Below are 16,174 nucleotides of genomic sequence, written 5' to 3'. Positions count from 1 at the left end.
TCTTGTAGACATTTCACGACCCAACTAGATAACCTCATCAGGGCCAAGGAGTGACATTTGCCCTTAATTCATATTCGAGTGGTTGGCCTTGTCGATGTTGGCGGGAGGGATCTTAGAGGTCCTTTGGTCGGGCTGTTTACTGTTGCCTTGTTTGGCAACTCCTCAATTGTGGTATTGTTTGGGTCTCAATTGTTGACCTGATGTTAATCCGGGAATTAGTCTATGCTGATCTGGGTGTTGACTGCTGGGGGGGGGGGCAGATATTTTAGTCTTTGTGTTCTCCTTTTGACTTGTCGGTTGTCTCGTTCGCACACTACGTAGATGTTGTTTGTGTCTTTGTGTCTATTGCCAGAATTTCTGAACGGTTGGGCTTCTAAAGTGTGGAAGATCAAGCGTTGGAGGGGGGGTCCACTTTTTGGCATTACCAGTTGGCACTTGTCTAGTAGGACCTCCACACAATCCATATGACTTCTCACGGACAACTTCACACACTTACCCCCCCCACTTCAGCCTCGCTCCTCGCTCCTGCCACACTTTCTTATTTCATTATGCTGTTTCATTGGTATAGTTGATGGGAGGGGGGAATAGAAAGGAGTAGGATTGTGGAATGTGTTGTTGTCATTCTTTACTAGAAGCCAAGGTCGTCTTTTGTCTCCGCACTTTTACACCTGACCGGAAGCAGCTGGGTGTGAATTCCAGCATGGAAGAAGAAGATCAGACCATGTGATGGATTGTGGGTGTGGGCACAGGATCATGAACTTTTAACTGGGTGGGTTTCTGATGTCATTTCCAGAATTGGGATTAACACAGATGTGCTAAGATGTCTGCTTTATTAAATTGGAACTTTAAGGATCGTTTTGCCTTGGACTCTGATTTAATTCTACATGATACTTGGAACGCTGACACTCGTGATCCGTTTTATCTCCTCCAACTGAAAGCAATCACAACGGCAGCCCGGCAGTTTTGCAAAATATATATTTTTAAATCGATCACAGAGACCAAAAACCAGGGGTCGTCAATCTTAAATACTCAAAAGAAACATTTGGATCCATTTCCCACAGAAAAGAAAACATCGGGAGCCACAGAAACCTACCCGTTGTTCAAAAAGCTCAATAAACCCTCTGCCACCTTAGCAGTTGTGACACCTTCTTTTGAGTGACAGGGAGCCGCAGCGGAGGGATGAAAGAGCCACATGCGGCTCCAGAGGGCGCCGGTTGCTGACCCCTGGACCATGAATGATGTTTATGAAAATCAACATTTTTTGCACATGGGACAATATTCGAGATCCTGAAGCTGGATTTTGGGGAGGGGGGGCAATAGAAAAATAGGGGTTTCTGTTAGCAAAATATTTGCTAAGCTCCTTTTCCCGCATCAATAAAATATAATCTTATATATCTGTATCTTTATACTTAAATAACAAGAGAGCGAACTTTAAAATTCGGACGTGGAATTATTTTAGCCATTATTTTTGAAATGATGGGCCCAATCGTGTGACTCCAAATAATTAAGTTTCAGGTAGTTTTGTAGCGGTTTAGCTAAAGATAAAATTCTGTTTTTAATACGGAGGTGGTCTTCCCTACTCTCACAGCCAGTGGGGAATTCTGGGAGTTGAAATCCAGACATCGTGAAAGTGACGAGTTCGAAAACCGCTGCGAGAACCGGATTACAGTCTTGAAAAATCCCAAGTCGGGTTGGGAAATTTGGGAAAAGGCCCGATGCATTGGTAAAGCTTTCTTGGTTTGGTATATACAACGATGTTTCTCCATTTTGGTCACGTTAAGCTTTGTGGACTTCAACTCCCAGAATCCCCCAGGCTGGCTGTAGGAATTCTGGGAGTTGAAGTCCACATGGTTTAACGCGACCAAAATGAAGAAACACTGCAAACGATGATCAGTTACTTCAAAATGCTATATTTAAACACCATTATTTTCCAGAAGGAAGTTTTGAGGCAACCCATTTCCGCAAATTCGGATCCCCAAATTCATCCTTGTCTCTCATCCTCCAGTGGATTTTTTTAAAAAAAAAAATACACAAGATCTAACACAATTTCTCCTCAAAATCGCTAAAACCAACGTTCTTGGATTGTAGAACAGTTGAGCCTGGTCCAACTTCTCTCTACTTCTCTACGTTATATTGTCCTCTCTACTGCTGCTTTTGAGGTGGAGAAAAATTAAATTAAATTAAATTCAGACTCCTGGCTCGGAAGAGGAAACAAATTCTTTAAGAAAAAGCCCTTTTTATGTATAAATTGTCACAAATATCCCTTCGAGGGAATGCCGATATCTAACGGTTGGCCGTCGGAACTGAAGTCCAAACTTCATTGGTGCCCACAAATATTGTCTCATTCGCTGTACCGTCTCCATCCCAGCTTCACCCCTGCATGGATTTGGTTTCTTCTAGAAAATCAGAAGACGATCAACAAGCTCTTCTTGAAGGTCTCCTTCTGTTGCCTTGTGCTTTGTCCACAAAGCCCTTCCAAGACCAGTCCCAGCTGGATTACCTCACTGCGATTTCTCTGAAATCATTGTCTTCCATTTTGTTCCTCGGCCTTTCTCTCCACATGCTCTCTTTGCTACGGAAATAATTAACGATATTATGGAATCCAGATGCCCATCTTTACCAAAAGCCAGACCGATGGGAAGTCAAGAACGACTGCCATTCCTGGCATGGCCAATGTCCCACCATGTTCCTTGGCTCTGCTCTAAAGACTTCAAATGAGGAGGACCAAGTTGGCTGAGATCCCACAGTGTGCATCTCACCGTCCGTCACCGTGGTAAGAAGTCCGAGACGCAGCCAAAGTCCCGTCACACGGGCTAGAAGTTCGAAAGTAGCAGAAGATATGGATGGGAAGGGATGCATCCCTTTGGATTATTATGGGATGGTTCCCTGCCCAGGTGGATTCATCCTCTTGCCCAGAGGCCTTCAGCAGAAAACTCCTGAGAGTTGGTTGACCTGGTTAAAGAAGAGCAATGAAGAGTTATTTGTGTGTGTGTGTGTGTGTATGTGTGTGTGTCTGTCTGTCTGTCTGTGTATTTAGTGTCACAACCCCTGGTATGCCCAAATATGGGAGGAGGCATACTGCTTCCTTTCTCTGTCTATCGGCTCATGGCTTAGTGTTTAACACAACTGCTTACAGGGACGTGCAGTCACTAGAGGCAGGGGAGGCGGGGCCTCACCAGTCTCCTGAGGGAAAGGAAGAATTTTAAATATTTTTTTTTAAATAATTAAAGCCAGGGTAGTTGCTACCAGATTCAAAGTCACAGTGGCTTGGTGTCTGCTCTCAGTGTTAACTATGGGAGGAGGCCAGAGAACTCGGGGCCTCTTTTGCCTAAGGAATTGTTCGCCTTTTAAAAGTTAAGGCAGAGTTAACAAGCGAACACTTTCATATGCAAAAGAGGCACTGATTCTCCCGCCTCCTGATCGGGGAGCAGCGAATCATGTCTTAGGAGCTTACATTGAGCACGCTTACGTTGGCCGGACAAGAGGAGAGTTGAGAGAGTTTCCACAGCTGGAAAAGGTGGATCAGACGGAGGGGGGGGGTTCAAATTTATTGTAATTTGGGGCTTCGAGGGGAGGAGCTGCCGCCGTCGGGAGCTCAAAAAAGCTCCTGCCAGGACTCTGGTTCGTATATCTTATAAGATCTATAGATATCTCCCCTTTCTGGCAGAAAGGGGCAGAGAGGAGGTCAGTCGTTAGGATCTCTTTGTAATTCATAGCTTTTTTTTTTGCTGTGAATGGAGAAGAGATTCAACATTAGCTGAGCCTTTACTCCGGCCAGTTTTCCGCGCTGCCTTTTTTGCAGCCTAGGCAGATTGCCTCCCCCCCCAGGACAAAGCTAAGCTATTTAAAAGCCAATCCGGGCGGGGACCATTCCCGAGGAATTTCTTCTATTACTATTTAAAATACCAGCTTCAATTTCGCAAAAGGCTCCCTTTCTTTTTTAGCTGCGTCACAAGATGGCGATCTCGTAGCTTTTGTGTTTGATGTGACGTACCTAGTAAGCCCTACCCTCCTGAAGGCTTCTCCGTACTAATTGCTAAAAGATTAACTGAGGGGAGCACAGACTTTGATTTTTGGCTCGCTTGATTGCTTGTCTTTTATTCTTATTCTGGAATGGCTCCCAAACTTAAACAGAAGCGCTTCCTTAATAACATATCTCCAAAAACTGCTATGAAGTCGCTACCCTTGTCTCCTACACCCTCCACGGGAGATTTGCTAACACAAGAATTCCTTCTCAAAACGCTTAATGATTTCAGACAGGAGATTAATCAACTGATATCGGATTTATGTGATCAATTTGATGCTAAAATTGCTCAGGCAAAGCAGGATATGATCGGAGTAATGACAGTCATGACAGATTATATTGCTGAAACGGAAGACAAATTGGAACTTTTGGAAGAAACTAATCTTAATCTGATATCAAAAATCCAAATGTTAGAACAGGAAATTGAATCTGCCCAAAAAGAACTTGTCATGATAAATTATAACAAGGCTGCCTTTGCTATACGAGTTAGAGGACTGCGTGAAAACCAACAGGAGAATTTGAAACAGACATTCTTTGAGGCTTTCAGTCGCTTGGTGGGAAGTCCGGGACTTAACTTTGATTGGCAGATTCAAAGAATTTACCGCCAGAATTCCTGGGTAGCAAAACAGCGACAGCTTCCGAGGGACATAATAATATACTTTACTACAAGGGAATCTAGAAATGAGATAATACAGAGGCTTTACGGAAAGAGGTTGATAATTGATGGGGAGGACTTGATTGTTTTTAAAGAGATACCATTTCAAATATTAAGAACAAGAAGACAGTACGCTTTCTTAACCGAAGAACTCAGAAATTCTCAGATTCCATACAAATGGGAAGTCCCAGCTGGTATTACAGTTACATTTGGCAACCAAAAACACCGCATTAACTCCGTCGGTGAAGCCCGAAAATTTTACTACGAGACCCTGAAGGCGGGACTTCCTGATTCATCCGGATCTGGGGAGAGGCAAGGAGAAGGAGAAGACAAACAGCGAGACACGTGGCTACAAGGCGGAGGGTGTTGTTTTTCTCTTCCGGAAGGGCAGAAGACTAAAGAATAAAGACTAAGCGATGTTTTTAAAGTTTTATGATTTCTGTCTGGGATAAAATGGAAAAGTGGCATATCGATGATGAGACATGGAGACTGAAAGAAGCGTTGCTGATTGTGGACATATATTCTACAGAAGTTTTGTCTGAACTCTAACTCAAATTGTGCATGAACTATTTTCTTAGGCGAGGAGAGCGGAAATTGTGATCTTTTTGAGTTGCGGTTTGGGACGAACGGAGTTGGGAGGTGCGTGGGAGAGGGAAGGGCAGCGAAAGTTTAATTAGATTACCTGGGGCTAGAACGCAAGCTGATGTTTGTTTGAGTTGCTATATCAATATAAAGTTAAGAAAGATTGGTCGGAGAATCTTCAGGAAAGTGGAGTAAACATGGGAGGAGCAATGAATGTGGATAAAATATATATGTGGATATGGATAAAGGCAGGGTGGAAGGTAAAAAATTTATATGTGGAGGTGGGTAAGGATAGAAAGGGAGGTGTTGGAAATGAAAAATGAAAGAAGTATTTGAGTTTAATGGTGTTATAGAAAGGTTTGGATATTTGGATAAAAAAGAGATAAATTAAAGGTCTGAATAGATAGGCAAAGCAAGGAGACTTTTAGTTGGGGAATTCTAATTGATCAACTTACCTGGCTCTAATACAGTTTGAAACCCTGCAAGTAGCAAAATAATCGAAATTTGGAATGAGTCACATTGTTTAAGATTTACAGATAATGGGAAGCTGTGTTAACGTAGTGGGTTTATTGACCCTTTTTGTTTCTTTCTTCTTTTTGTGTGTGAATGTGGGTGTTTTTTATTTCTTATTTTCTACTATTTTTCCTTTTTCTTTTTGGCTTTATTTTTATTTTATTTTTTTAATTTTAAAGTTAGTTGGCCTTATTATACTCAAATGCTTGTTAAAGAATTATGCCGGGCATGGGACCTGCGAAGCCGTAAGGGGGTTAGGGAGGGGGGATTATAGGGGGGAGGGGGGAGGGTGGAATTACAGTTTCAATCCTTAGAACAATAAGAATTCACTTGTGTACTGCGGCTCGTTTTTCTTTTTTTTTCTTATTTTCTTTTTCTACTTTTATTGTTAAAAACAAATTGAATTGTATGGATACACCAAAGTGAGGAGAAGAGGGAAAGAGAAGGGAGAAGTAAAGAGGGAATGAGAGGGAATGTATGGAGGGTGAAATGGAGGGAGGGGGAGATGTCTGAGGGGGTAGGGAAGTAGAAGAGGGGAATGCTGGAGGGGTGAAAGGAAAGTTGGAGGGGGAGAAGAGAGGGTGTATGGGGGAATGAAGTGTTATGTGGGGTTTTTTTTTTTTTCTTTTTTTCTTTTTTTTTTTATGCACAGTATATAAGTGATTGTATAAAATGAAAATGAAAATGAAATAAAAGAATTATGCTTGGCTAGTATGCCAGGCTATTTCATGATCAAATTTATTGTAATTTAATTTGTAATTTGTAATTTAATAAAAAAAATATTTTTTTATTGTGAGGTTTGTGTGTGTGTGTTTTTTTTTCTTTCTTCACAGCGGTGGGGTCGGAGGAGGCAGGGGGGTGAGGCGGCGGAGCACGGAAGCAGCAGGGACGTTCTCGCCGCTGTGTTTCAACAGGCCAGGTGTCTCGCATTTATGTCCGCCATAAACGCGAGACACCTGGCCTGTTGGACACAGTGGTGGTGGGGGGAGGAATTGGCTGGGTGGGTGGGCTGGCTGGCTGGGGAGGGGAGACCCCTTTAAAGCCCAGCACCGAGCGGGGAGGAGGAGAGCGGTGAGTCCAGGCAGGGAGCAGGTCGGGCGGGCTGGCTGCAGGATTGTGACTGTCCGTATGAGGAGGTGGGGGGGCAAGCCGGTGGAACGCGACGGCGGCGAGAAGCATCTCAGATGGAGCCAGGACACCCGGAAGACAAGCCGGCACTTAAAGGCATGCCGAAGTGCCGGCTTGACTTCCGGGTGTCCCAGCTCTAGTCCAACCCCCTGCCTGGGCAGGAAACCCTACACCACTTCAGACAAATGGTTATCCAACATCTTAAAAACTTCCAGTGTTGGAGCATGAGCCAAGGTGGCGCAGTGGTTAAATGCAGCACTGCAGGCTACTGCTAGATCAGCAGGTCAGCGGTTCAAATCTCACCGGCTCAGGGTTGACTCAGCCTTCCATCCTTCCGAGGTGGGTAAAATGAGGACCCAGATTGTTGGGGGCAATATGCTGACTCTCTGTAAACCGCTTAGAGAGGCCTGAAAGGCCTATGAAGCGGTATATAAGTCTACTGCTATTGCTATTGCTATTGCATTCACAACTTCTGGAGGCAAGTTGTTCCACTGATTCCATTCAGATGTACGAGCATTCGTGTTCGGACTGATGAGCACACTTCAAAGCGTACGGACGGTGTCTCCTCGAATAGTGATGAAATGTTTGCAACCAAATGGCCATTCTCAGAGCTCAGATCGACAGCCCATATTTCAATGTATAATGTAATATATAATAAATGTAATATACAATGTAATGTAATATAGTGCTATAATATAATATAATACGATACAATACTATAATAAATATAATATAATATACTATTCTATAATATAATAATATAATATAATAATATAATATAATATACTATTCTATAATAATATAATATAATATAATATAATATAATATAATATAATATAATATAATATAATATAATATAATATAATATAATATAATATAATATAATATAATATAATATAATATAATATAATATAATATAATATAATATAATATAATATAATATAATATAATATAATATAATATAAATATAGCTGATAATATAGCGGCATTGCCCACATATTTATTTATAGGGGGCAAAATATCCAGACCAAACGTAATTTCTAATGTTGGATGTTCCCCCTGACCAGAGCGAGTTCCCTTGTAGAGTACTGTGGAGCCGTCACTATGGCAACTTCACTGCTCTGCACAGTAGAATCCATTTTACGGCAGTACGGTAGAAGGCATTTGAAGGCACAACAGGCTGTATCTTAACAGAACAAACACCCCGAGGGGTTTTAGGGGTGTCTTACCCCCTTACAATTTCCAGAGAGTAAGTACCAAGTTCGGTTGAAATTGCTCGAGGTGTTCCAGAATTATGCTGGAACACACACACACATATTCACACACACACACATTTTAATATATATAAATAATGCAACGTAACGTAACATAACAATATAGAGACTTTGTGGCACTTCCCTTCATTTTGAAGGAAGGAATAACAAACACAGCCAGTTCAACGTTGATCCCACCCTGGTCTCACCTCTATCCCAACTAGCTTCATGCAATGGTCTTCTTCCCAGGTTATATTTTCTGTCCCGGACGAGCTTTCTGTAACTTCTCCCTCCGATCCAGAGGAATTTCATCCATGGTGATTCCGTGGCTGCTCGCCCTGAAGGAAAAAAGAGGAAACTCACAGAAGGCCTGAGCAAGAAAGAAGCAGGAGCAGGATGGAGAAGGGCTTGGAGGTTGAAACCTTCTAGAGCAGGGGTCTCCAACCTTGGTAACGTTAAGCCTGGCAGACTTCAACTCCCAGAATTCCCCAGGCATCTCTTTTCCCCCCACTTTGCTGAAGTCAAGATATATTACATTTACTGCATACCCACCATCTATTAAGAAAGTTACCCTACATGGCTGGCTGGGGAATTCTGGGAGTTGAAGTCCACAGGTTTTAAAGTTGCCAAAGTTGGAGACCTCTGATTTAAGACTTTTGGACTTCAACTCCCCAAATTCCCCAGCCATCTCTTTTTTTCCCCACTTTGCTGAAGTCAAGATATATTACATTTACTGCATACCCACCATCTATTAAGAAAGTTATCCTACGTGGCTGGCTGGGGAATTCTGGGAGTTGAAGTCCACAGGTTTTAAAGTTGCCAAAGTTGGAGACTTCCGATTTAAGACTTTTGGACTTCAACTCCCAGAATTCCCCAGCCATCTCTTTTTTTCCCCACTTTGCTGAAGTCAAGATATATAACACTTACTGCATACCCACCATCTATTAAGAAAGTTATCCTACGTGGCTGGCTGGGGAATTCTGGGAGTTGAAGTCCACAGGTTTTAAAGTTGCCAAAGTTGGAGACCTCTGATTTAAGACTTTTGGACTTCAACTCCCAGAATTCCCCAGCCATCTCTTTTTTCCCCCACTTTGCTGAAATCAAGATATATTACACTTACTGCATACCCACCATCTATTAAGAAAGTTATCCTACATAGCTGGCTGGGGAATTCTGGGAGTTGAAGTCCACAGATCTTAAAGTTACCAAAGTTGGAGACTTCCGATTTAAGACTTTTGGGCTTCAACTCCCAGAATTCCCCAGGCATCTCTTTTTTCCCCCACTTTGCTGAAGTCAAGATATATTACACTTACTGCATACCCACCATCTATTAAGAAAGTTACCCTACGTGGCTGGCTGGGGAATTCTGGGAGTTGAAGTCCACAGGTTTTAAAGTTGCCAAAGTTGGAGACCTCTGATTTAAGACTTTTGGACTTCAACTCCCAGAATTCCCCAGCCATCTCTTTTTTTCCCCACTTTGCTGAAATCAAGATATATTACACTTACTGCATACCCACCATCTATTAAGAAAGTTACCCTACGTGGCTAGCTGGGGAATTCTGGGAGTTGAAGTCCACAAGTCTTAAAGTTGTCAAAATTGGAGGCCCCTGCTTCCAGAGAACATTTCAAGAAAGCAGGTGAGTTTAGTCCTGGGGAAACAACATCCTGTGCCAAAGGAGGTGCCTTCTTACCCCGGCTTCAGGTCTGGGGGAGTAGGAATAGGTTTGTTAAAGCCGTCGCGACCGATGAGCCAGTAAGTGTCTTCCGTGCCTTTTCCCTAAAGAGGAAGTGAGATGCATCAGATCAAAATTTAATTAAATTTTTTAGTCATTTCTCAAAAGTTTGCCCACTTTCCTTAATTTTTTCCGTTCCTTTTTGTGATGGCTGTGAAAGTTGGACCATAAGGAAGGCTGAGCACCAAAGAATGGAGGCCTTTGAACTCTGGTGCTGGAGAAGACTCCTGCATTGAGTCCCTTGGACTGCAAGGCCATCCAACCGGTCAGTCCTGGAGGAGATCAACCCTGACTGCTCTTTAGAAGGCCATATCCTGAAGAGGAAACTCAAAAGACTTTGGCCACTTAAGGAGAAGGAAGAAGGACTCCCTGGAGAAGAACCTCATGCTGGGAACGATGGAGGGCAGAAGAAGAAGAAGGGGACGGCGGAGAAGGAGGTGGCTGGATGAAGTCACTGAAGCAGTGGGTGTGAGCTTCAATGGACTCCGGAGGATGGTAGAGGACAGGAAGGCCTGGAGGAACGTTGCCCGTGGGGTTGTGATGGATTGGACATGACTTCGCAACTAACAACAACCACAACAATCAGTAGAAGAAGACATTTGTAGCCAGGGTTGAACTGTGGAGTCTTTAATGCTCTCTGAGCTGGGTGGTTTTCTTGAGAGGTTTCATGACCCAGCTAAATAATGTCGTCAGTGTTAGGAGGGCGTGGGGATTGTGGGGAGGGGGAGGAGGAAGAGGAGGAGGAGGAGGAGGAAGAGGAAGAGAAGGAGGAGGAAGAGGAGGAAGAGGAGGAGGAGGAGGAGGAGGAGGAGGAGGAGGAGAACGACTGTGGAGTATTTGGTGCAGAGCAAGCCCCACTCCCTTCTAGCACTGATGAGGTTACCTAGCTGGGTCATGAAACGTCTGCAAGAAAACCACCACACTCAAAGAGCAGCAAGACCCCACACGGTCTCCTTCCTCCTCTTCCTCCTCCTCTCCTCTTCCTCTTCCTCCTCCTCTTCCTCTCCTCTTCCTCCGCCGCCTCCTCTTCCTCCTCCTCCTCTCCTCTTCCTCCTCTTCCTCCTCTTCCTCCTCTTCCTCCTCCTCTTCCTCCTCCTCTTCCTCCTCCTCCTCTTCCTCCTCCTCCTCCCGCCCCCCCTTCACCTTCTTCCACTCTGCAAACCCCACTCCCTTCTAGCACTGATGAGGTTACCTAGCTGGATCATGAAACACCAGCAAGAAAACCACCAAGCTCAGGTGGCACACAAAGCCCTCTCTGTGGGCACACCCACTGTCGCCAGCTTCTCTTCTGGTTTCCGATGCTGGTTTTGGAAAAATACCTTGAAAACAACTGGAGAAACAACTGGAAAACACCTGGAAAATGTCCCCCAAACCAGTCTGAAAACAGCCGTCAAAAATGGTCTGAAAACGGCCTTAAAAACAACTTGAAATGGGCAAAACAAAATGGGCAAAAATGCCAATCAAAAACAGGCGTGGCCGCACCAGACGGCTGGCCTTCAGGTTTCCAGCAATCCACATGTTCCTGTGTCGGCACTTGGTGCCGAAAAGCTTTGCCATCGCTCTCTTCGCCGCTTGTTTTCGTGTTTTGCAATTCCTTTGCAATTTTGCAACTCATCTTTTTCTCCCTCTCTCTCTCTCTCCCTCTCTCGTTCTCTGCCTGAGCTGTGGCTTAATGTACACATTTCCAAATACAATTTTGCGATACCTTCAGCTCCGTTTTCCCCCGTAGGTCCAGCTTGTACCCCTCTTTGAGGGCGTGCAGGATCTCCACCGTCCGCAGGTTGACGTGGATTCGATAAGCTACAAAAACAACACAACACCAACACGTGAAGCGCCCCCACGAACCAAACCAACCTCGATGGGTTTTTTGGGGAAAACCCCCAACCGCCAGGGTGGTACGAGGTGGTTAAGCCAAGTTGTGACGGTGGCTGCAGTGTACCCCATCAAAAGAAGGAATAGCGGTAAAGTTCAAATGAGGTTAGATGTGAGTGGGTGTCAGGTTTCCAAAAGACGCCCTAATTAATTCATGAGCCTCGAGCCGAGTCTCGAAAGAAAACCAGTCATTTATTAGGAACACCATTTCGGCAATACCCCATTGCAGTCAGATCTAACCTCATTTGAATTATGGCTGAACTTGGCCCCTCTTTCTTCCCTCCCCTCAGTCTGTGTCATAAATCACATTCTCCAATGAGGTGCACCCCTCCCAAGCCTGCTGCCGTAATCTGAGACCCGACTCTACCTGAAGGGATGTGTGGAATGCCCCTTTCCTCACCACGGCAACTTTGTGAGTTGATACAGGGCTTCCATTGTGCGGTTGCCAACCTGGTCAGCTTCGGACAACCAGCGCCCCAATGGCGGAGTTCAAAGTAGCGACTTCATTGTTCGCTGCCTATAGTACAAGAATCTTCCCAGAACTTTTGCCTGGGAGAAATCTACCCGGTTTCCCTGAAAATAAGACCTCCTTGGATAATAAGCCCAATCGGGATTTTGAGTGCATGCGCTGAAATAAGCCATCCCCCCAACATAAGCCCTCCTTCCCAAATATTGCAACACAGCAACAGCCATGAGGTGATCCCACTCGCCGCCTCCTGCACCTCAAAAATAATAAAACCTCCCCCCCCCCAAATAAGGCAAGCACTTATTTCGGGGAGGGGGGGTGTTGTCAAAAGAAAAGAATGCCTTATTTTCGGGGAAAACATGGTAGGTAAGACCTAGACTTAGGTCTAGGATGTAGAATAATTTTATTGTCACTTTGAACATCCGTTAATCGGTGTACATTAAAATGAAATTTCGTTGCATACAGTTCCCCAGGGGTCAGCACCCCCAACTACATAAACATGACAGAACAAACAAACAAATAAACAAATAAATAAATAAATAAATAAATAAATATGCGATATATGCCCACATATATTGTATGGCGCAGAGAAACAACCTAGTCTAGTTTGGATGTACACATGTAAATGGTGAGAAAAACTAATATTGCGAGTTTACCAGACAGCTGGCATAGGGAACAAACCTATTACAGAATCAGGAGTCCTGATAGAAATACTCCGAAACCCCCTCCCAGATGGGAGTAACAGACAGACCGTAAAGTGGGTATGTGGGGTCTCTAAGGGCTTCAAGCTCTAAGCTCACAGCACTTATAAACAGCATCCCGAATAACGGGAAGCGAGCTTCCTATAATCTTCTCCACTGTCCTCACCACTCTCTATAGGGGCTTTCTATCGGAGGCACTGCAGCCACCAAACCAAACAGAGATGCAGTTTGTTAAAACGCTCTCAATTGTGTCTCTGTAAAAAGTGAGCAGGACAGAAGGACAAAGAGGTGCTCTCCTCATCTGACGCAGGAAATGCAGACGCTGGTTCGCATGCTTCACTAAGGATGACATGTGGAGAGACCAATTCAGACTGTTAGTTATCTCTCCCCCCCCCCCCAGATGCTTAATACTGTGGACCACCTCTTGGATGCGTCCTTGATACTGAGTGGAGTATGACCATGCTGGTTCTTTCTAAAATCTATGATGATCTCCTTTGTTTTATTAAACAAAGCTTCCTATAATCTTCTCCACTGTCCTCATCACTCTCTGTAGGGATTTTCTATTGGAGGCACTGCAGCCACCAAACCAAACAGGGATGCTTTTCATGAAAACGCTCTCAATGGCTTCACCACTGCCACGACACAATGGAGAAATGACTCACGAAGGCCGGTGGACTCCATCCGCGAGGCGGTGTTGACTGTGTCCCCGAAGAGACAGTAGCGTGGCATTGTCAGTCCCACCACGCCAGCCACGCAGGGCCCTGTCAAGGATATCGGACAAATTCAGTTCTGAGCAGTCGGGAGCAGGTCCCAACCGGTATTCGGAACAACATCCCATTTTTAAGGAAGGGGAAGGCAGGGAGCCACCGAAAACGGAGGCCTTTCAACCTTGCCGTGCCCTACCGGAGTGCAGACCAATACGTATCCGGACGGGGACCTCAGGCATATGACGCATCTTGAAAGTGCCCACCGCACTGAGGATATCGAGGGACATATTGGCGATCTCACCCGCATGCCGTTTCCCATTCCGATTTGGCAGCCCGGATGCAACCATGTAGGCGTCGCCGATGGTTTCCACCTGTCAATCAGAGGAGGAGCAGTGAAAACAGCCCAAAAAATGTAGATGTGAAATTCAGCCGGTTCTGACCGGTTCTGGAGAAGCAGTAGCAGTAGCGGAAATTTTTAGTAGTTCGGAGAACCGGCAAATACCACCTCTGACTGGCCCCAGAGTGGGGAAGAGAATGGGGATTTTGCAGTATCCTTCCCCTGGAGTGGGGAAGGAATGGGGATTTTGCAGTATCCTTCCCCTGGAGTGGGGAGGGAATGGGGATTTTGCAGTATCCTTCCCCTGGAGTGGGGAGGGAATGGGGATTTTGCAGTATCCTTCCCCTGGAGTGGGGAAGGAATGGGGATTTTGCAGTATCCTTGCCCTGGAGTGGGGAAGAAATTGAGATTTTGCTATCTTTCCCCTGCCACATCCACCAAGCCACATCCACAGAAGTGGAAATTTTAGAAAATTGAATTTCACCACTGGCCAAAATGTCTCGGGAAAAGGGGCACTTGGCTTAGCTCCGGGAGTGAAAAGGGGAAGGGAAGAACCGAGCATTCGAAGTCAAATCATGCTGCAAATGCAGAATGAACCCAGATTTTGGCCTTTGGTGCAAAAAATCCGGGGTGAATTAGTGACTTTCAGGAAAGTGCATTAGTAACTCGTTTAGCAATGAGTTCAAAGCTGAGGGTGGTCCTTCTCCTGATTAATTGTTCTCACGGTTGGGAAATTTCTCCTTATACAAATACCTCACACAGAATACTTTATAGCGCACAATTTGTCAGAGAGTTGTTCCTCTGAGGATGGGCTCCAGCATGAGTCAGAAAGCTCGGAAGATAAAACCTCCCGTCCCGGTGACCGACCCAGATTGGACTCCGCAACATTATTAGAAGTGGTATTCAGCCGGTTCGGAATGGTTTCCCCGAACCGATAGTGTAAATCGTGAGTCGGCTGCCCCAGCTCTATGACGTCCTATTTAGGCACGTTTTCAAGCCAAAGCGCATGCACAGAAGGTTGAAGGTGGACAGGGCGCATTCGAGCAGAGCGTGCCCCCGCACGCACTCACCTTTGTGAACCAGTAGGGAAAGTAAGTGAATACTGCCCCCTCTATCCCGGGACCCAAAGTTTTGCCTTCATCGGTAAACTATCTTCCGCCCCTAACAAAGATGGCTGATATCTGCCTTCACCTTATACACGTCATGGGAGCCGATGATGGCGTCGAAGAGGGTGTACAGGTCGTTGAGCAGATCAACCACCTCAATGGGGTCGCTCATGGCCGAGATGGTGGTGAAGCCCACGATGTCGCTGAAATATAAGGTCACCTCTTCGAAATATTCGGGTTCCACCGGCGCTCCCGTCTTCAGGGCCTCGGCCACAGAACTGAAGGGATTGGAAACAGAGAAAGGTCAGTTTGAGGCAGCAGATCAGCCTTGAAAATGCCAAGGAAACGCTAGGCAATGTTGGGGGGAAAAAAAGATTGCACTCTGGCAATCTAGCGGCTTTCAAAATTGTTTGGTTAGAGGAATTCTTAGCCGTTAATCTTTTAACAGATTAACGTTAAGTTAAGCTAAGATAAGTTAAATTAAGTTGCAAGTTAAGTTAAAAGTTCAATTAAAAGTTCAGTTAAAAGTTCAGTTAAGTTAAAAGTTCACTTAAAAGTTAAATTAATAGTGCAGTTAAAAGTTCAATTAAAAGTTAAATTAAAAGTTCAGTTAAAAGTTCAGTTAAAAGTTCAATTAAAAGTTCAGTTAATAGTGCAGTTAAAAGTTAAATTAAAAGTTAAGTTAAAAGTTAAGTTAAAAGTTAAATTAAAAGTTCAGTTAAAAGTTCAATTAAAAGTTCAATTAAAAGTTCAGTTAAAAGTTAAATTAAAAGTTTGGTTAAAAGTTAAGTTAAAAGTTAAATTAAAAGTTAAGTTAAAAGTTAAATTAAAAGTTAAGTTAAAAGTTAAATTAAAAGTTCAATTAAAAGTTCAGTTAAAAGTTAAATTAAAAGTTTGGTTAAAAGTTAAGTTAAAAGTTAAATTAAAAGTTAAGTTAAAAGTTAAATTAAAAGTTAAGTTAAAAGTTAAATTAAAAGTTCAGTTAACAGTTCGGTTAAAAGTTCGGTTAAAAGTTCAGTTAAAAGTTGTTAAAAGTTAAATTAAAAGTTCAGTTAAAAGTTAAGTTAAAAGTTAATTTAAAAGTTAATTTAAAAGTT

General features: G+C 44.0%; 1 protein-coding gene across 1 annotated transcript in view; it reads right to left on the bottom strand.

Moving 5' to 3' along the window:
• Window positions 1–1,867: 1,867 nt before the first annotated feature.
• LOC116523391 (retinal guanylyl cyclase 1-like) overlaps window positions 1,868–16,174 on the bottom strand; it is a 35,974-nt gene continuing 21,667 nt past the window's right edge. The window contains exons 13-19 of the mRNA XM_032238494.1: window positions 15,163–15,355; window positions 13,831–14,005; window positions 13,590–13,688; window positions 11,594–11,688; window positions 9,847–9,932; window positions 8,365–8,493; window positions 1,868–2,952 (exon numbers count right to left, since the gene is read on the bottom strand). Coding sequence (XP_032094385.1) covers window positions 8,406–8,493; window positions 9,847–9,932; window positions 11,594–11,688; window positions 13,590–13,688; window positions 13,831–14,005; window positions 15,163–15,355 — 736 coding nt within the window. The 3' untranslated portion in view covers window positions 1,868–2,952; window positions 8,365–8,405. The remainder of the gene's footprint in view (window positions 2,953–8,364; window positions 8,494–9,846; window positions 9,933–11,593; window positions 11,689–13,589; window positions 13,689–13,830; window positions 14,006–15,162; window positions 15,356–16,174) is intronic.

This window comes from Thamnophis elegans, unplaced genomic scaffold, assembly GCF_009769535.1.
Source record: "Thamnophis elegans isolate rThaEle1 unplaced genomic scaffold, rThaEle1.pri scaffold_242_arrow_ctg1, whole genome shotgun sequence".
Lineage (NCBI taxonomy): Eukaryota > Metazoa > Chordata > Lepidosauria > Squamata > Colubridae > Thamnophis > Thamnophis elegans.
This window is presented reverse-complemented; position numbering and strand designations above follow the sequence as displayed.